This window comes from Triturus cristatus, chromosome 6, assembly GCF_964204655.1.
Source record: "Triturus cristatus chromosome 6, aTriCri1.1, whole genome shotgun sequence".
Lineage (NCBI taxonomy): Eukaryota > Metazoa > Chordata > Amphibia > Caudata > Salamandridae > Triturus > Triturus cristatus.
In genome coordinates this window covers 1,539,856,801-1,539,878,957 of record NC_140589.1, presented here as the reverse complement: position 1 = coordinate 1,539,878,957, position 22,157 = coordinate 1,539,856,801, and the positions used below count along the sequence as shown (strand labels likewise).

The following is a 22,157-nucleotide window of genomic DNA, read 5'->3' as shown; positions in this document are numbered from 1 at the left end:
TAAGCTTCTTACTACAGTCCTCACATCACAAGGTCCAAGCAATTTGTCTCCTAGAATATTCAGGTTGTCAATGCAATTGTTAAGATTATGTCTATGAGGGTGCGCACAACAGGCTACAAATTATTTGAGCAGGTTGCCACTACCTGCGGGTTGCAATGGTTTTTGCAGAAGAACTACAATGTATAGGTCATGAAGAATGGACCGATGCCATCACTCAGGATGGCGTGTTATTGACCGTTTTAAAGCATGTCCAAGAGGGCTGGCTAAAAATAAAAAAAATCAGTTGAGTAGAGACCTTATCCCTTACCGGGAGGTGAGAAATGAGCCATCTGTTGAAGAGTTGTTGCTGAGAGGAGACAAACTAGTTCCTCCCAAATAATTTAGGGACAAGTTAGTAAACATATGCCATGAAGGCCACAGTGGCATAGTGAAAATGAAAGTGCACAGTGAAACAACCATATTGGTGGCCAGGAGTAGATAGGGGGATTGAGAAGGTTGTATGGGAATGTATGAAATATATTAATTCAGAGAAAATCATGGTCACTTTTAAACCACCTTTACATCCTATTCGGGTTCCAAATATGCCTTGGGAAAGAGTGGGGATTTACATTTTTGGTCCGGTGCAGGATGCTAATGGACTACACAAACATATACAAGTGTTGGTTGACCATTTTTACAAATGGCCTGAGATCAAGGTGGTGCAGAGTGCAGATTCTTGGACTATAGTGCGCTTCTTAGAGGAAGTGTTTTCCCGAGAGGGATTACCGAATGTTATAGTCTCTGACAATGGAGAACAATTAATTGCAGATAATTTTAAAACTTTAATTGAGTAAACTAGCGTTGTACATAGGACCACGTTCCTCTATCATCCCAAAGGCAATGGAAACGTTGAGCACTTCAACAGTCATAAAAGGGATAATTAAATTGTCTAACAGTACGGGATGGATTGGGAAGATGAGCTAAGAAAGACTGTGGGTGCTTACAAGATTACCCGGTGTGAGCCAACAGAAAAAAGCTCTTTTGTGTTAATGAGGGTGGAGGTCACCACATACCAAAGACAAAATGGGATGGTTGGGGAACACAAAAATGGTTCCCTGGTCACTTAAGAAGGTGAAGAACCACATGGAGTCAAAGCAAGTAAAGTATATGATCACCTGCACAGAATTAAAAAAAAGTCAATCTTAGAGTTCAATCAATATGAACTTTATTCGGATAAAAATAACATATCCATAAAAGTGCAAGTAAAAATACAATATATACAAATTTCACATAAAAGAAGTTAATCCAAATGCATTGAGTTACGAATACGTACAGCCATTTTTAAAAAAGATCCAACTCGAAAACATAGTTCATCATTGTCAATTGCAAGCACCAACTCATAGGCTGTTTTATAGTCAGTTACGCCTTGGGATTTAAAATAGGGTATCAGAAATTGTTTTGTAAGTGGTAAATAAAAGGAACAGAAGAATAAAAAGTGTAGCATTGATTGTTTCAGATTGGAGGTACATGGACAGGGGGTAAAATCAAGGTTCGGAAAATAACCAATGGGAAATGACAATAAGTATTTCATGGTATCTGTCCTTAGCCTGAAGAATAAACCCCTTCCCCAGCAGCCAACAGGTTTTAAAAGATATTTAGGCATAACTGTGGTTACATCCTCAATTTGCATGTATCTAGCAACTGAGGTTTTATTACATTCTGCTGCTAGCCTTATTTCTTTATAGGATGCATAGAGTAGTTTTTCCACAGTTTTAGTGCTTAAAAGGTTGTGGGCTAGAGGGTTTGAAAAAATTTATTCCAAGTTCAGGCTAATTAAACTTTTGCGGACTTCGGCCAACCATGGTATAACCAGCCCTCTGTCACATTTTAAACAATCCAAAATAATTTCCCTAGTCAGTTGCGCAGCCGAGTTCTTCCAGATTCTAAGCCAGAACAATGTCGGGCGGGCCTTAATAAAATCCTCTACATAAGGTAAATGAAGCTCGCTGTGACAAGCATATGTGGATGAAAAAAATGGGGCACCTAGTATTTTGCGGCAGAACCTGTTCTCTTCTCGTTGAATAGGTGTGCTTACAGTGTACCCCCATACCTCTGCACCGTATGTAACGGTTGGAATGCATTGTGTTCTATAGATTTTAACAATAGCAGGCACTACCTCTATATTTTTGGGTTTGGGTAGCCTGAGAATTGTGTTAATGGAATTAACAAATTTCCTTTTACAATGAACAATGTGATCATTCCATAGACCGTTGGACGCGAAAACCAGACCAAGGTACGGAAAAGTGCAAGTGCTAGACAATCTGATAAGAGTTGGATATGATAGAAAGATTAAAATACTTCTTAGTCCCACATGACATTAAAAACGATTTCTTAAAATTAGTACACAGATCCAGTGTTGCCATAAATTTCACAAAGCCGTGAACCAAAGCTCGCAAGGCATTAGGGGTACGCCCCATTAACACGGCATCATCTGCATAAAGCAGCGCGGGGATCTTATTGCCACCGATGCTTGGGACGTCCTCAGTTAGGGGCAGTAGAGATTTGGATAGGTCATTGATATATAATATAAATAGGAGGGGGGCCAGGACACAACCCTGTCTGACCCCCCCTCCCAATTTCAATTGGCCTAGAGATCTCCCCGTTCCTTCCTATGCGTACCCTGGCTCTCAGGTCTCTGTGTAGGTATGCCAAAAAGGAGACTAAAGAGTCGTCAAGGCCAAGATTTAAAAGGGTTTGCCACAGCCGTGATCTATTGACAAAATCAAAAGCTGAAGTAAGGTCCATGAATGCCAGATACATTGGTGTTTTCTTAGCTATAGTGTATTTACTGACAATCAAACGGAGGTTCAAACATTGTTCCACAGTGCCGACCTTACTCCTAAAACCCAGTTGGGATGGGTGCAAGACCTTATTATCCTCGGCCCATAGATTAATTCTATTAAATATCACCCGGCCCAGGATTTTTAAGGTGTTGTCGATCAAGGAAATTGGCCTATAACAACTCAGGTTAGATCGGTCCCCTTTCTTAAAAATTGGAACAATAGTACTAAGTGACCAAGTGTCTGGGATAGATGAGTTGTTAAGATTATTAAAAACATTCGCGAGAAGTGGCACCCAAAAATCAGGTTTACTTTTAATAAGGTCGATGGGAAGACCGTCTGGTCCGGGGGCTTTGCCCCCCAGGCTTTGGGTTATTGCTTCTTCGAACTCATATAATTCGATCTGTATCCCACCAGTATATATATATTCTTTTTTGGAGTTATTGAAGATTGGGGCAGCATAAATCTTACTAAAATGGGCCTCCCAAGATTCACTCAGAATGTTGCAAGCAATTGGTGAGAGAGTGATACCCATAGATTTCATGTCTTTAACTGCCTTCCAAAAATTCTTGCTATTTTTTAACACATTTGCCTGCATAAGGTTTGCGCCCAGTAGTTGTTAGTAAGCTCTTCCTTTCTACTTTTGATAGCTTTTTTATAATTTGCCCTGAGTGATGATATGGAGGACACCATTCTGGGTTTGCTTACTAGGGCCTTTCTTAGCGCTCTGTTGGCTGCAGAACATTCCACGTTAAACCAACCAAGCTCAGAATTCGGCTCCCTTGTCGGTTTAGACAGTATATTTTTTATGCCAAAGCATAATCCTGAAAAGGCATTCACTACCTTTGTATTGTAAAGACAAGCCGTTAAACAGATATCAACCAGATTTAAGTGGTGTTTTATCATTTTTTCAAATAATGTATTGTTGTCAATGTTACGCCAAACAACTCTAAGTTTATCATTCGATGCCACCAGATCGCGTGCACCAAGCGCACAATCGTGCGCTGGGCGACGTGAAAAACTTAGAGTAGTACTGATAGGGTTGTGGTCACTTTGCGTAGTTTGAATTACCTCTGCCTTTAATACATAGCTTCCTAAGGGGGCAGTTACAAATATATAATCAATAGTAGAGGTGGAGCCTCTACTTCTATAGGTTGGAATTGTGTTGCTATCGGTAGGGGAGGCGTCAGCAATCTGCATAACATTCACAAAATTATGGGAGTTTAAAAGATTCACTAATTGTTCCCCTCTTTGGCTCAAAGATACTTGAGTAGCAAGTCGGATAACAGAAAGAATATCTTTTTGAATCTTAACATTGAAGTCGCCACCCAAACATATAACCATAATTTGGTCACCATGATTGTTAGATTGTAATTTAAAAACAAAATTAAACAGAGATGAAAAGTTCATATTGGGCACAGTTTTAAAATCATCATTGTAAAAATTAATCAAATAAATTGAAACTCCCCTAGTATAAAGGACTGCTTGGAATTTCTCACTATTCGTAGGTATGATTTTAAAGCGGCCAACTGCCTTTATGTTGATCCAAATTGAGAGACCTCCAGCAGGTCTGCCTGATGTGGGGATGGGGGACAAAATATTGAAGCATTCAAACCCCTCCATAAACAACTCCTGAGTTGCCCAAGTCTCCTGGAACATGACAACATCCTGCTGATTAATTAATTCTTGCCAATCCACTAAATTTAGCTTGGATGTCAAACCAGCTATGTTCCAGCTCAATATTTTGAGTGTCTGGTTATCTTCCCTGGTGAGTGATATATCCGATATGGGGACGTGGAGACTTACTTGGGTTGATACTGGGATTGTGGCATCAGTTTTTGATCCATTCGCTGCCTGGGTGGGCAGTCAATCTTGACAGTCAAAACCCGACAGCGAGGTGAAGCTAGTATAGGTTGGAATGTGATTGTGCATATTGCGGGATGGAGCTTCAAATACAGGTTTGTAAAAGTAGCCTAGGGGTAAGGCCCATATATTAGTATCAAGACCATTTTGTTCCATCTGGGGTGTCAAGATGGTTTTAGCCACCGATTGTCTCCAAAAATTGATAATAATGCAGTCGCCATTAATAACTTTGGGTGATGTCCCCAACCAACCTACTCGTCGTACCATAATTATGTTCCCAATCAATGAGGGCCTAAATCTCTTATGTTTGGTGAGCCAATCCACACACTTGCAGCGTAATTGCTCCCAGGACTCAGTCTGATCTTCTCTTAGGGGAGGGACGCCTGCTAAAATTACGACGTATGGGCATGCCTCAGGAGGCAGATTTAACACCTCCTTATTGCCCACGGTGTGATTTGTTGGCTTTAGATTAATATTGGCCTCTTGTGTGGTTTTGTTTGTTGGCTTCACAGGTGCGATCATGGTGGGTGTCTTATTGTTTAGCACATTACTATCAGAAATTTCGATAATATGATCCAGAGATCTGTTATCATCCCTAGTATTTCTCACATCAAAGCATGTACGGATCTTATTACAGGTCACACAATTGCTGGGTCCCGGGATTAGGTTATGCGTTGCTTCGATATTTTGATGGGGAATAGGTACACTACTTGAGGAAGTATTTACGGTTCGCCCACCAGTAATGGCAGGGTTGCGTATCTTGGCAACAGCTTGGGGTGCCACATTCACGGGCTGTAATGCCGGATTTGGGGATTGAACAGGCAGAAAGCTGTTAATGCGGTCTTGCAATAAGGAGAGGAAATTGTCAAGAACTGGCTTAATATGATCAATAATAGCAGTAACTAAATGACTAGTGTCAATTACGCTATTTTCAAAGTCGTTATCAATAGAAGAAAGTAAATAGTTATTATCTGTTTGAGTTCCGGTCGTATGGGAAGTCATATCAGCCAGAGGGACTTCCTCGGGTATTTGATTGGTAGATGGGTGAAGCCATGATGTTAAAGTTGAGCGTGTGGAGCAAGGGCGTCTAGGTTGCTTCCTCTTCACGCTTGCAGTCTTTCCATCTTTCCTTTTGCGTTTGGCCCCAGGAATAGATATCGATGTGTTCCTTGCATCTAAGTTTGATGCAGATGGCTCAGATATTGTGGCGTCACAAGCCACTACGCTAACCACTACAGGGGCTTCAGAGTTGTTAACAGACAGGTCACAAGTTTCACTAGTAGGTTCACCAGTGGATCCGATGAGTGGTGCAATGAGTGGAACCGATTGTCCCAGACCAAGAGATAACCGCCTCTCCGTAAGCTCGATTTCGTTGCTTACAATACGGACTGCTCTCTCCAGCATATTTTCTATGCATGTAGTGGTTGATTTCATAACCGGGGCGTTAATGCGCTTCCCCATAGTTTTCACAGTGACAATGCGACAGTAATACAGGGGGGTAACAATGTCAGTAAGATTATAATACTGAACGTGGGCGGCGCTCACTTACGAAATATCCACTGGATGCCTTCAGTTGTCGGAGATGTGGCCCAGACCAGACTCCTCCGGGCTCTGACGGGCAAGGACGGGCCCGCCCTTGGCCCGGGCGCTGCCCGCGCGCGTCCCGTGCTGCGGGAGGCGCTCCGGTAATTTGAGGGCTTCCAGGTGCTGTCGACCTGCGCGTCACCCGCGCTGGGGCCTCTGGGAGCTGTAGTTGTTTTGAGGTGACTGCCGTTCCCCTCACGGCTTCGCTACTGATGGTAAGTGCCACAGGATTTGAGATGCAGCCTGCCGTTGGACTCGTGACAAAACGAAAAAAGCTCTGATGCCTCTGATGCGCGTCCCGCGCTGTGGGAGGCGCTCCGGTAATTTGAGGGCTTCCAGGTGCTGTCGACCTGCGCGTCACCCGCGCTGGGGCCTCTGGGAGCTGTAGTTTTGAGGTGACTGCCGTTCCCCTCATGGCTTCGCTACTGCTGGTAAGTGCCACAGGATTTGAGATGCAGCCTGCCGTTGGGACTCGTGACAAAACGAAAAAAGCTCTGATGCCTCGGATGCACGTCCCGCGCTGCGGGAGGCGCTCCGGTAATTTGAGGGCTTCCAGCTGCTGTCGACCTGCGCGTCACCCGCGCTGGGGCCTCTGGGAGCTGTAGTTGTTTTGAGGTGACTGCCGTTCCCCTCACGGCTTCGCTACTGCTGGTAAGTGCCACAGGATTTGAGATGCAGCCTGCCGTTGGACTCGTGACAAAACGAAAAAAGCTCTGGTGCCTCTGATGCGCGTCCCCTTAGAGTTGGGGACCTCGTGAAAGTTAAAAGAGGAAGATTAGTGTGCAAAGGCGAAAGTAAATACTCCACACCTTTGAAGGATTTTAAAATTTTATGTAATTCTACTTTGAGTGAGGGAAAGTGTGGCATGCCAAGAGACTGGCATTATGCAGGGGGGACATCTGATTCTAGTTCGAGAGGAGAAGGTTCCGAGTTGCGCGCTACATTGAGTAAATACGATTCGGTTGATGATGTATCTACTAGGATTGGCCGAATCAAGAGTTCCATCTCTGTACCTTTGCTTCAAGGGTCAAATGTGGAGGAGAAGGCCTGCGACACGTCCAAGTATGGGGGTTCAAACAAGTGTACAAATATGGACGAAGTCTCTCAGAGGGCAACTAGTTTGGGGAGAATGTGCTTGAAGCCTAAACACCTGAATGAATATATTGTTACTGTAAGTAGATAATTCCATGTGAAATCGTTTATTTTCTCCTGTGTTTGTGTGTGTTTTAGCCTGCTAGGATTTAATAGGAGTATTTAGGTATCAGTCACTATTACCTTCTGTATTATGTTATTGTATTAAGCCATAAGTATTTATGTTGTTTTGTGAGTATGCTGAAGTGTTATGTTGTGCTCGCTCATGTGTGTTCCTGAGCTCGAGAGTTCCTCTGCTCTCATTGAATGTCACAAGATCACACAGGATTTGCGTGGGCGCCGGACGGCGGAGGAGAAAGACCTCTGTGCCAGAGGTGCTTATACTATGGGCCCGAGTCATAAAGAAAGCTGTTTGAAGACCAATGAGGTTCCGCAGAGATCAAAAATACTTTATTTACGTCGGGGGCAAATATACTAACAAGGGGTGATATTTTCTGAGGAACCTTTTCAAAGATTCAGTGATGGCTGAATCGGACGGAAGCCTGGAATAACAAGATATTTTTCAGCTCCTCTCCAGAAAATGACTATACCATGTCAACAGGTTGGACCGGAAAGCCAGATGTGGAGACAGTACCAATAAGACATAAATCATTTTGGAAATGACAAGCCAGTTGTTGTGCTGAAAGGAATATTGGTCCCTTGGAAGTAGAGGTCATCAACTTTTTGCACTGCGACCCCCAATTGGCTGATGAAGTTTTACTTAATAATGCAGTGAACTCTTATTTATCAGCCATTTCAACAGACCATGGGCTTGATGCCGAGAATGTAGTGAGGGTACATCCAATGGGTGTAAATTGATGAAAGCAATACAACTCTCACTCCCCCCAGAACCTAGATATTCACAGCTACAGGATGTTAATTCTATTCTGCCTTTTCGACAGGTTTGAACAGTGAGCTTTGATTTGTCCCCAAAACAATGGTCTTCAAATTAAGCATGTTGCGTTTATCTCATTTCATCAACTTCGGACATCCTTTAGGAAGTTTTTTGCTTATGGTCTGTCCTATCATAGTTAGACTGGTATGTGGATTATAATGAAAGCTAGCATTAATGTTAACAGCTTGGGCGAGTGTGAGAAGCTGGGGCAGTATATGGTGCTCACTTATGTAAGTGTAGCACCCTGCACTTACCCGGGCGACCCTTATGGTGATTTTAGGGGTTTAGATAGCCATAGAAAGCTCTCTAAATGGTAGCTGCGGAGAGCAGCCTTCAGGCTTAATCTAGGAGGAGAACAAAGCAGCTCGGTTTACCAGTATCTAATCTTTTAGTATAGGCTAAATGAAAAAGAACCACATAGCGTACTTATAAAAATAGATATTTATTACAATCACTCACTAACACGTTACAATATCTCCTGCCCGGAGATATTCACAATGCACACAATACTTTGGACATAGAACAGCAAGTAGCACCAATACACAGTGGTCCCCAGGGAGAGACCAGTCTATATAACAAAATAGTGGGATACAAACCACGCCCTTACTCGAGACTGGACCCAGGAGACGTTGAAGAGTTGGGGACCCAAGAAACCACCCCAGGTGAGAGTCTAGGAACCACACGATGGTCGGGTAAGAAGAGGATACCCAACCTCGTACTCAAGACTGATCAGCGGGTACGTCGCGGTTGCAGTCTTACCACAGAAGGACGGAAGAGTCGGCTGGAACTTAGAAGTGAGTTTGAGCCGAAGAATACCTAAAAGCAGAATGGACAGAGTATATGCCACTCAGGGGTGTCGAAGGGGCACAGAACACAAAGGCCCCTCAAGTTCAAGGATGCAGGTAGAAACAAAATGATGAGGCACTTCAAGCAGTTACACTGAGTCGGTAGCTCTGCCCGAGTTACCATGACGTTGAAGACGATAGAGTTTATCCGTTCCAACCAATCAGTTATAGCGGGGACAGACTATTTGACAGAACATTTCGATACGTCCAACTCTGTTGGCATGAGTCGGTCATGGTAATTGTTGTGGCTACTGGATGATTGAAGCGATGCAGCGGAACAGTGCACAGGGGTTTGGTTATAGGGAGTTCTACGAAGGATGTGGGCCTCAACTCGACAAGAGGGCAGCTCGGGCCTCGAGGGAACGCAGATCCACCAGCCTTGTGGAGTCCATTGGAGCCCAGGTCCAGCAAACCAGTTGATCGAGTTGCGGTGCCTGCAGATGCAGGGGAGTGACTCCTTCACTCCAAGGGAGATTCCTAAGGATGTCTCTAGATGTTCACAAGACCAGGACGGAACCTGTATAGAGCACAGACACTGATGGTTCAGCGGGATTGAAGGATGACGAGGACAGGAGTAGACAGAGTCTTCTCAGGTGCAGTCTTGGTCCCAAAGCAAAGGATGATGCGATCAGTTCTGCACGGTCTGCACGACTCGGCCAGGATGTCCAGACGGTCAAAGAAGAAGTGAAGTTGGATCTGAATCGAACCCCATGGCAAATATGGACCCACCCACAGGTAAGCCCTTAAGTACCATAAGGTGAGGGTTGGGATGATTCAGGGGTCCCTCCCAGAGGAGGGGGTCGAACAGTGGGGAGGATACTCCAATGTCCTTTGTCCAGTTTCGCGCCAGAGCGGGAAGTCAACGGCTCCCTGATCTGGTTTGAGCTTGAGTATGCAAGGAGGGCACCAAATGTGCCCTTCCAGCATACTATGTGGCGCTGGCAAGCGCCACCATCCCGGCCCAATACACTAAGTCCTGTCTGGGAGGTGGTCACACCTCCCTGTGACAGGAAACCTATTGTCTCGCCTTCCCCTGCTCGGGCTTGGCCCAGCAGCAGGAGGGCAGAATCGTGTCTGTGGTCGGAATCAGCCCTAGGTTGCTGTCAGGCTCGATAAGGCCGGTCCCGGGAGCATGGAGGGCCTCCCGTAGGGGCCCTACTGTGGATAGAATCATACCTCCAACACCGGATACGTGTTGGGGTATGATTCCAACATGTTTGATACCAAACATGCACTGGTTCGTTCCAGCCAGCTTAAGAGATGGTCAAGTGGGGGTAACCATGAAAGCAGATCCTACGTTCCAACAGGGAGTATTCTGTTAGAGGAGATACAATGTCAAAAAGGTTTTCTCTTGGAGACAAGATTAGAAGATATTTTAGAACACAGGAAGGTTGAGAGCTCCACTGAAGACAATGGGGCGGCTCCAGGTTTATAATGGCTGGTATAAGCCTGGAGCTCCAACATTCCAATGTTTGTCTTCATGTTTCTCCTTTTTTAATTTAGACCATTCTACCCTTAGTGGATGGAATGTTCTAATAGCCTTAAAGCCCTTCTGTCTCAGACTATACCGGTTGTTAAAAGCCCTCTCCCTTGTTATAAGGCCTTGGCTGCGTCTCTGGCCTATAACTTGAGTTCAGGGCCTTTAACAACCGTACAGCCCTCGACAGCGGGCTATAAAGCTACAACATAGCTTTATAGCCCACTGAAGCGGGCTATACCAGCCATTAAAGGCCCACTCCAGTGTTGAAGGCCCGAGCCGAAGGCAAGGTCCTTTAACAAGGGAGCGTGCCTTTATGGGCTGGTATAGCCCAGCTACGGCAGGCTATAAAGCTATTAGAACATTCCGCTCCATGAGGGCAGAATGTGCTAATTCAAAAACAAATAGGCCTCTCGGAACCCAAGGGGGTTGAAATCCCCTCAGGCTCAGATGCCTTTGATTCACAGGCAGTAGCGGCCCGTGGTGGGACTGCTGCCGGGTGCGGATGTGGGGCAGGGTGGGGGGTAGTAAACTACGGATTACGGCCGAATAGAGGTAAGTAAACATATAAATAAATAAAACAAATTTAGTTGCGCGCGCTGCATTGCATTTGGCGATGCAGCGCGCACAACGAAATTAGTTTTATTTATTTATACGTTTACTTACCTCTAATCAGCCCTAATCCGTAGTTTACTACCACCCACCCTGGCCCTCCCCCGCCCCACGTCAGCGCCCGGCAGCAGCAAGAGCTGTGAAAGGGGGCTGAAGTCAGACCCTGGCTCTCCCCGGCTTGGCTGAACTGCTTTTTGTAGTTCAGCCAAGCCAGGGAGACCCGGGAGCAGAGCAGCATTCACCCCTCCCTCCTACTGAAGCTCTAGTGACACTAAGCTACAGGAGGAGAGAAGGGTGAAGGCTGCGTGTGACCTCCAGCACGGTCTCTGCTCTTCACTTTCATCTACCTAAATAATATATTTTCGAGAGGCAGGGGAAGAAGAAAGCAAATGCTGTGTATTAGGACATTAAAATGTTGTGTGTAGTGGGCCTATACCAGTTCATATAGGCAGGACCGGACTGGCAACCAAAACCGGAGGAGGGGGGGAGGTAGGGGGGGGGGGCTGGGGGAGTGCCACCAAGCTCTTTGCCAGGGCCGGTTTTTTTCCGATTTTGCAGCTAAGCTGCAACAGCGGCCCTGTAACAAAAACGCCCCGAGGGGCCCAAAACCGTGCGGCGCACTGGGGGATTGCCCGGTGCACGCTACGGCCAGCCCAGCCCTGCATATAGGCCCTGCTGCTCCATATTCTTCAGACGGAGCTCTCAACATTCCATTGTTCTAATAAACTGTGGGAACTTGCTAACAGAATCTACATTTTATTTTAAAATGGTGATTAATACAGGATCATCGATGAGGAATAACCTTTATACAGGCAAAATCAATGCCCTAGTCCTGGTTTAAATGTAACAACTTCTAGCTTTTGTGATTCTATTAAGGACATAGAAGCATGGATTATTCCTGTTCAAACTAAATCTCATTATGTGGATAATAACAACTCAGTCTCCCTGTTCATGCATGTATTGTTATAATATCAATTTATGTCTTATTTGGATATTGAAATACAACCACAGGAGAGTGAATTTTTAATATGAGAGTCTTTATTCTTGTATGTAGAGAACAAGAAAACAAGAATGGAACTCAGATGAAGGACTGAAATGAATAAGAAAGATTTGCAAGGAAACGTTTTTTCAAACTGATAGGACCAGAAATAAATGTATTCCCAAAACTCAGAATGACAATGCAATGCTTCCAGGTACAGAGCAGTACTTTCTGAAAATGAGGTTTTGTTCTGATGTGGAACTTCAAAGGTCAAAACAGAGGAGAATTACATTGATTCCTATGGATATGTATGATCTCAACGTCCTTGCGTGCAAGGTTGCATTTCTAGCAATTATTGTCTCTAAATATCTTTGGAACTTGAAGTGTTTTTGTGGACCGATTATAAGTCAGAACAGACTTCCATTCTGCTGTGAGAAACGTGATGACACGCAAATCTATGCCATGTCAAGTCACTCACTCCAACAACAGGGCTCCAACTTACTAGGAGAGTCATACTTTTCTGTGACTGTGTTTTTTTCTAACTCTTCTTTACTTGGCCTCCCACTGCAGCAAGTTAAACAAGTATTGGCAAAGCCAATAGGTCTCTACAATCCGAGAGCTGTTGGCGTTGTCTATGTCTTTTAGCCATGTTGAATAGCAGCACGTCTGCTGTTCAGCATGGGTGAAAGTCATGTAAAAAAGTGCTATGACCCAGTCTGTGCTGTATTCTGAACTCACATATTTGAAAGCGCTTGCAGACATGATAAATGGAGAAAAATGTGTTGGTGAAATAAAATATTTGGGCATAGGCACACAATTTAATTGGGGAACCCACGATTTAGCCAGTTTTCTGGTTTCACTTTATACAACTCAGCAAGGAAATAAGTATTTATTTGACTTTCCTTTGTTTTGACCTGTTCTTTCATTTTGCTGTATTTTCTTCTTTTTTTTCTTCTTTTTTTAAATACAGCAAACTTGACTGAAGGCCGAGCTCTGCACACAAGCACTGGTTGCTTTACACAAGCATGGTTTAAAGGCCTGAGGATATAAGGCTCCTTGGCCTGGCCAATTCCCAGGCAAGTTCCATAGCCCCCACAGCAGACCTGTTTTTTGACTGCTTGAGCCGTAGTGTGCTCCTTTGCAACTCATATGCCAGAAGCTGGCCATTATCTCTAAATGAGAGCGGCACGGTGGGTGAAGTGGAAGAGTGAAAATTAAACGAAAGGCAAAAAGAAGGACATGTGGGTGGCGCCTGGCTTGCTAAACATGCCTCGTGATGCATGATTTTAAAAGCCTAAGGCCTCAACAAAACATTTGCATTTGTTAATTTTGGACACCCATTTCCATTTCATTTAATTTTTTATAATGAAACACCATGAGCACATTACAAATGGCACAGAAACAGCGAGAGGGGGGTGAGGAGGTGAATAAATAAAGCCGATCTGCTTGTAATAATTAAACACCTTTAGCAAGGTACAAATGGTACAGAAACGGTGCGAGGGCCGATGAGGAGGTGATAAATACAGCCAATCTATGAAGGAAAAGAGGCAACAGGGTAAGAGGGGGTGGGTGGGTGGAGACAGAGGGAGTGAAAACACGAGCACTCGTGTGGAGCACTCAAGACAAAAGAAAAAAGTAGCTACTAAACAGGAGCAGTGAATGGACACAAGTACTTGGTCCATGCTCTGGGGGAGTGCCAAGCACAGGAAGAGGCATGGCGCATGCATGCCATGGACAAACAGGAATGAAGTATATGAGAGCAACGTTGGAGCGAACAAATGGTAAGCCCATGGGCAGGCTGAAGCCCAGTGAATTGTAAACATGTCTCTTCGAGACCGTGCATGCGCTGTTTAGCTGAGACCTAAAAATGGAATACAGGCATGCAGCTAGAAGTTTAATTTCTGGCTGGTCTTACTATTCCATCATGGCCTGGTCTTCCATCATAATTCATGTTTATTCTGTACAAATCAAAAAAATGTAATGTGTTTTTTCCTTTCCAGACCAGCAGTCTCTTCCATTTGTCCAGTTGCAGACAATGACAAACAAACATTTCTAACCTGTTCTTTAAAACATCCCACCAATCAAGCAGTACCTGAGGGATTATACTTGAAAATACTTTTTATAAGGAATCTGTCACTAACTACAGGCATACTCACTTTTTGTTCTTTGCGTTCTGCAGCCATGTGACATTTTTCAAGTCCCCAGGCTCTCATAAAGTCTCTTAGATAACCAAACAGCGTCACCACTCCAAATCCCATATAGGTAAAAACAGCAATGTACATCGGTGCTTGCTCAAAGGTTTCGTTAAAAGGCTTATTGTAGATGCTTCCATTTTCTGTACCATTTGGTATCCCATTGGCTGTTCCATTCTGCTGGCAAAACAAAAAAATTCATTAAGTATTCATCTACAAAACAGTGGGGCACTATTACTTCCAAATATATGTTTGATACAACAGGAACGAGGAATACAGGTGAAAACTGTATTAAACAGTATTATGAATGTGAATGGAACAAGAGGTGGTGTGAGATAAGTAGGCAAGTCTGTATGGGGAAAAACATTTTTGACTCCTGGGACAAATATGCTTAGAACTAAGTTTCTCGAATGAAACGGGGCAAGTATCAGAAAGAGGTAGAAACGTACAAACCAGAATCACAGAAGGTGAGAAAAGAACAAAGGAATAGTCGCAGAAAAAGGAGAAATGCATACCCAAGGAGTCAAAGGGAGAACCAGAAACAAATCAAATAATCAAATGGCGTAACATAAGGATTTCAATTCACTCGACTGAATAAAAACACCAAACAAAAGTTTTAGAACGAATTGCCACAAACAAAGGAGAGAAAAAAACCTCAATGGATTGGGTGCGGATAGTGCCGCTTGCTGAGAGTTCAACAGGATAGCAGCAGGTTTCTGTCTAGGTGAGTCTTTCCAAAACTGCGAAAGTTCAGCACTTGCCTGAAACGCACTGCCATTATACAGCTTTTTGGGAGATGTGATGCTTAGTTGGCCTGACGCAAAGTTTTACCTACAGAAGTACTACTTTTAAGAATAATCACCGGAATGGCACACTCGTGTGAAATCGCATTACTCCTCTGCTTTTAATTTTTGTTGTCAAATTTCCATTTGATGTTTTACTTAGTACTGATACAATTATTACTCTGTCGAATTAGAAAATGTTTCTGCGTGTTCACAAATAGTTTTGCATAAACTATTGAAAGATGTGAAGTACCAAACCAACTTAAACTACAAAATATGTCAATCCAAAAAATAAAGCATTACGCATAGCGAGAATGCCTACACACAAAACATACGCACAGATGACTGCAGCAAAGATAAATAATAAAAACCCTGTAATGTCAATATTTATCGCTCACCAGAAATGAAACTACATTGTTTCTACACAATCAGAAATCCCAATGTAAACTTTAAACAACTAATACAAGTAGATTAAATAACAAAAATTATTGTTTCCTTTGAATTAACAGAAAATAAAAGCAAAACAAATGTTGAGGGAACATTAGCCAAAGCTTCACATGGCATGCATTGTGAAAACACAATCACTCACTTGCAGAGAGTATATGTATGTAAATCTAAAGTCTAGTCATGTAAGAATAGTACATGTGGCATCGCCCAGTGCAGATTTGTAATACACAGAAATCGCAGCCCACAGAGGAAATCGCCATCTGTTGACTTGCGATCTCATTGGTAAAGGCGAGAGGTTGAGCTAGAGCAGCACAACATCTTTACACACCAAGGTCGACACTGCAGTCCTAATGTTACTTCTAAGGTGACACTGAATAGCCCAACTGAATAACTGCAAAACCTTCTGGATGCCAACACTGACTAAGACTCTTCCTAAGACCGCCATCACCCAACTTAGGAGTGCCAAGGCAGACACCACAATTACCACTGAAAGTACTATATGGGCCATGATTGAAGGATGGACTCACAATCGTGGGGTAGCATTGGAAAGGAAAGACTTCATACACTGCAATCCTACCCTCTTCCACGCCAGGAGTAAAACTCATTCTCCGAGATCATTGCTTGACAGATATATATCACAAGTCACAAGCAGCCATCCTTCTTGGCTGTGAGTTTCAGTGGGGCTCGGAATGTTTACAGAAGTAGTCAAATTTTGTGACCTGAAAATTTGAACACCTTGGCCTGTCAAAATAGATTATCCACAATCACAAGGTTTGACCTAGCAAGATTAGAAGGGGAAATAATGTATACCTCCTGGTTCCACCGTGAACATCGTAGCATCAGCAACCTCTCTCCTATGAGTGGAACACATCAAAAAACCATAGGTTTTCTCTCAGAGCCACGTCAGAGCCATGATAGAACACCAGCAAGTGCTTCCGTCACTCGGCCTTGAGTGCGATGCATGGCGAGAGATCCATAAGGATCGGTCAGGGTCTTAGAATATTGAATTTCTTCCTTCCGTAGCACTGCAATGCTCTCACTCTTGGGGCACCATACCATATGACCGATCTGAAGCTCCAACTCACGTTTCTGTTAGATTTCTAGTTACTGAAATGTATATGAAAATGAAATGAAAATGGAATTTATGAAGTGCATCTAATACCCAGGTGTGTCTGGGCGCTAACTCAGAGAGAAAAAGAAAAGACTGCAGTGGGAGAGGGGATAGAGTACTAGTTTAGAAGCCAGGTGGGTTTTAAGCACCCTACTAAAGGCTAACACCTCAGTTTTTCCTATTCAGCTCCAAGGGGAGGGAATTCCAAAGTCTGGGCGTGCCTACCAAAAAACTTCTACTGCCACAGCCAGTCTTTTTGTATCTGGACACTACGAGATTATATGCTGAAGCAGACCGCAGCCACTTAGGTGGAGTACACCACTGAAAACTGTGCTTAAGGTACTCCAGGACAAGGTTGTTTAGAGCTCTAGAGGCGATGCACAGTGCCTTAAATTCAATGCGCTTTCTGATTGGAAACCAATGCAGGCACCCAAGCGTGGAGGAGGCAGATTCATGCTTAGGGAGGTCCAGAAACAGACGGGCAGCAGCATTTTGTACAGTCAGGATTTTAGTTAGCCACTTTTTCCTCATGTTTACGAACAAGGCATTGCAGTAGTCAACCTATGAGAGCACGAGGGCCAAAGTCACCATTTTCTGTAGAAGCTGAGGAATGAAGGGGAAAATCTTTCTAAGGAGTTTCAGCATGAAGAATGATGCGGAGGTGATGGTATTAACGTGGTCCTCAAAGTAAAGTTGGCTATCAAAGGTTACTCCCAAATTCTTCCTTACTTACGGGTGTAGGGAGACAGCAGAGTTCATGCGGCCACCATGTTGGCGACCAGAGGAAACGTTTTTTTCTGAAAAGTAGGACCTCCATTTTGTTAGAATTAAGCTTTACACAATTTGTGGCCATCCAATGCCTGGACTGAAGCAGGCAGTTGTGGAAACGTGTGGCAGTATCAGTGGGATTACTGGCCCCAAATATCACAATTTGGGTGTCACTGGCGTAGGACACCACTGAGAACCCAAAGGATTGAATCAATATATATATATATATATCAGTGTAATATATGGCACATTTGTACCATTGGTATGGGCACCGAACACTTGTGCCATCTAGGGGCCCTTCTCACATGGTTCTATGGTTTATCACCATCTCATTAACTGGCAGGCTCAAGAGCTTTAAATGCTTAGTATTCCTTTCCCTCATTGCCTACGGTGGCTCTCTTTCATTATGTCTGTACGACTTGCAGCAGAACGGAACCCAGGATGAGCTAAAGTTAGATGGATCAAAACAAAAACAAAAAAAATCGGGGTTGCTACCAGTCGACAAGCTCACAATAGGCAAACGGGCAATAATAAAAAAAGGACATACGCGATAGATGTCACCTAGGTAAGATGAGAAGAGTTTCTGGAGAACCTCTATCAAGCACAGGCCCAGCTGTCTTGAGGTGCTTGTTACTTTTTCTGGAACCTTTTTAAAGCTTTTAATTTCACACAGACATAATTAATAATGGTCACCTTTTTTGTTGCAAATAGCACTGAAATGTGTATTTACTTTTTCTAGAGCATGTAATGCTTTAAAAATTGCGAAGGTGAATCATGTTCTTGGTTGCTAACAGGTTAGAATAGAAATCTAGATATGGACCATTTTACTGTCCTTGTGAATGATTTACTTAGGTCCTAAACACACAATTGTGTGTTATAAAGGAAACTGATCAACTTCGTAGACAGAACATGAACGACATAGAGAGCTTCTTGGGCGTGGAAATGTCTGTAGTCATTACAATATGTGCCTACAGTTTTAAGCTCTGGAACACGCTGTTAAACAGTACATGGGTTAACAAAGCACATTTGAATCGGTGTAGAATGTTTTGATTGGCGTCTCCGTACATCTTAATGTAAGAACTGGCAACGGAGATTCACACAGCCAAGCACTAAAATCAATACACTGAGGGGAGCGTCCACCTGACCCATACACAGCCAGGCGGATTTAATTTGAATGTATAATTTAAGAAGTTCAAAAACACTAAACCAATGCCGACGTCAGCTACACGGGCTGTGAAGCAGTTTACACTGTAAAGGGCAGATTTATAAAATGAAAGTGACTAGTTCTCAGTTTCATGCTCCAATCTGCCAAGCCAGAACACTCGGGTAAGGGGTGGGGGGGGTTACGGCCCTACAGCTGCTGATTCAAACCTAGACCTGCCGGTTTTATACTCCCTTGTTCAAGGTGCTGTTCTGCTCAATTTACCACAAAATACTGGTTCTCGTCCACAATAGGCAATTTTTTCTTCAGCCGAATGGGGATCTTGGCCATAGTTTCGTCCGTGAATGAGCCTGATTTTAGTCAGACTGCGATGTGGCTTTCACTTCCTGCAATGACAAGGCCGCTCTAGTGGCAGGACAAGGAACTGTAGCTGAGCAGCACACTGCCCCCTACAGGCGACTGCATCACAACTCAGGAATAACAAAGGAGAGAACGGGTACAGCAATATTTCCACACACAAAAAGTAACGGAATGTTATTATACACAACTAAAACAATGTCACCTCCTCTGGTCGAGCGATGCACAGGGGTGTCTTGGTGGACTTGAGGGCACATTATGTAACAATCGCTTGACACTGACAGACGGCGACTGCGTCACGCATGACAAGGAATCCCGAGGCGCCAGATGTGCAATTGACCGGTATTTATGCGGTTCCTTCTCTCCGTGCAGGCTCAGCTGGCCCAGTGTAGGTTGAATGCCACGGCCGGCCGCGCCTCAGAACACAAAGGTAGTGATCCATGGCAACGTAGTGTGCGCACGAGGCTCTACATACCGACAACACGCGCAGCCTCGTTTAACTGTGGCACTGGCACACCTATGTGCACCGTCCATCGCTGCCATACTAACCAGGGAATGCTAAACACGTGATGTTGCCCTGTACGCTGCGTGACATCTACAGCCAGCCCTGCTCGTTCGTCACAATGTGTAAACTGGGAGGTTCAAGCTCACGGTAATAATGTTAAAACAAACGAAGAGCCGCAGAATAACGTGAGCAGGGCACAAGTACCTCAAAAGAAGCGTGTGTGGGGGGGGGGGGGGGGGGGGGGGGGGGGAGGGTGACACTTGACATCACATCACGTGACATCGCACATGGCATCACAACCCACGACCTCGGAGGACCTCACACCTTTAGCAGGCCTATCATCAGTACATTTGATTGTATTGCAATATTTAACAAATTAGGTTTTGCGTCGGACTTGTGCCAAAACAGTTACTGATCTAGAACTCAACTTGCACATCTGTTTTTTTTTTAAAACTGCTACAAAGAAATTCGCATGAAGAAGAAACATGTAAGTAAATTATTCTGCTGCTTAGTTGGTTGCAAAGTACCTTATGGGTTTAAGGCACCGGATGCGTAGATCTTTGTGTGCCCAGTTCATCTCAGGGAAAAATAATAATGGTGAGAACTATGGAGGTTAATGCAATTCTTGAAATATAAATATTATGTCTAGTCCTCGTTTTGAATCACGGTAGCATAGAGGGTTAATATGTCTCCTGCAAAGCACATCGTGTGACAGGCAGATGACAGATTCTTATTTTAAGTACATGGGTAACTGGGTTACTGCCTTCAACACAGAGGTCCTTTTATTACTTGCAGTTCAAAACTATAATTGTTCTAATATAGCACAGTGAGCTATGAAGGACATGTACTCCTACAACTTGTAACTCTCGCAGGTAATATATCCTGTACATTTATGAACACATGATTTATATTCCATCTATAATGTGTACGTGTGATGTCAAGTGCTAAGGACATCCTGGATAGGCATGAGTAGCGTTATAAAGTAAATAAAATCTAGTAGTTGTATTACAGTTCTTATTTGTGTAAACAGTGGCACTGACTAACCCAACTGACATTCTTACAGTGCATGCACAGGTCATATAAACAGGGACCTCGAGTCAAAAGCACGCCTCTCCTAAGTACCTGTGAAGTAATAACAAGCTGTGAGCCTTTGTTTCCTCTCCATTGCATCTGCAGCTCGGCGTGAGGGTCCAGATAGCTCCAAGTCAGGATACTGAATTAAAAGAGCCTGATGGCCTACTTAACTTCCGCATTTGTTTTGGGCTCAGATAAAATGTAAGATAACAAAGCCCCCTCTGAAAGCACACAACATGCAGCTGAATGTGGTGTACCAGTGCTTTAGGGTGGTGCGACTGGTGCAGCTGCACTGGGTGCTGACCTGGAGGGGGAGGGGGGCGCTGACATCAGGGGAGTAATGTGTTTAGCAATAACTTACGATTTAAAAGCACCTGCTGCAGAGATCCTTGTGGATCCAGCTTTTAGTCAGCAATAAAAATGTCAAGATAACTCTTATGATTAATGTTCCTGCTAGAGAGAGATTTAAGTTTTGTCTAGTGGCAGTTTTGACTCATCATAAAATAGCACCGAGGGTTAATGTGCTTGCTGCAAATAAGAGGTCTGCATTTCATGTGGATAACTGCGCGGATTAGTAACGGCAGCCATTACCATCGCTTTAAAACAATAGTAAGGTATGTGACAGAGAGGGGCTATCAAGAGAAGAGGGGCACTCTTGCTGAGTGGAAGTGAGGGAATACGAGGAGTAGGTCACGGGGAGGGGGTAAGATTGTCACACTGGGCGCCACCAGCGCTAAAGCCAGCCCTGCCGGTGTATGACAATTAAATGACACTGCCACATGTTCAGCATATTTCTGTGGGGCCCAACTTCTTAGCAGGGGACGACACCCCGTGAAAAGAGTTGGTAGACGCAGTCTATCGCGTGTACGCTCGACGTGTGCCCTGAACCAAAATTCTTGAAAAAGGAAAACAAAAAACACAACTCCATTCGACTGCAGTTAGGCCGCACAGGCAGCTCACATACCTGCGCGCTGAAAAATCCGGTTCAATGCAGACAGAACAGCACACACCTCGTGCTGCTGTTATACAAAGCATCTGATCCCAGATGGCAAACATTTGCTTTCATGAACTGACGGCTGGAAAGCCTCACTGGGCGATGGCTTACTCCGCAGCCGCCAGCACGGTGCGCCCTGTTCTTTAAAGCGGGTTCCCCCACTAAGACCTCTCCTTCCTAAATATCGACACAACGAAAGGTCAGCGGGCGTATGGTTCAAGACAGGCCGCTCCCGTGGTTCCCTGCGGATCAGGGACTAGCAATTCGACTCCTGCCTGAGAAGGGGCGTACAAAGCACCGTATTTCACATCAACGTGTACCCACCCAGGTGTAAACTTGGGCAAACGGCGATTCTCTGCTCAGGCCCCAAGATTAAGTAATGCTTCACGCTTACAATCTTTAACTCGATGCATTTAAAAGCTTGTACATGGATTCCTTCGCTGAGTGGCGTTTGCCTGAGATAGCAAACGGTATCGTTTTCTTTCAGGGCCTTTGTGCTGCAGCAGTGAAACTCTGGGGATATGAAGCAATCCTTAGGAATTCAGTTTTATAACTGGGCG

The 22,157-nt window shown here is 44.2% G+C and overlaps 1 protein-coding gene across 2 annotated transcripts in view; it reads right to left on the bottom strand.

Annotated features, from left to right (window-relative positions):
- The window catches only part of SPTLC3 (serine palmitoyltransferase long chain base subunit 3), a 638,325-nt gene that overhangs the window by 441,798 nt on the left and 174,370 nt on the right, over nucleotides 1-22,157 (bottom strand). The window contains exon 2 of one of the 2 annotated variants that reach the window (XM_085612694.1): nucleotides 14,362-14,577. In XM_085612694.1, the coding sequence (XP_085468820.1) occupies nucleotides 14,362-14,577 (216 nt within the window). The remainder of the gene's footprint in view (nucleotides 1-14,361; nucleotides 14,578-22,157) is intronic. The other variant, XM_085612695.1, reaches the window with a different exon arrangement.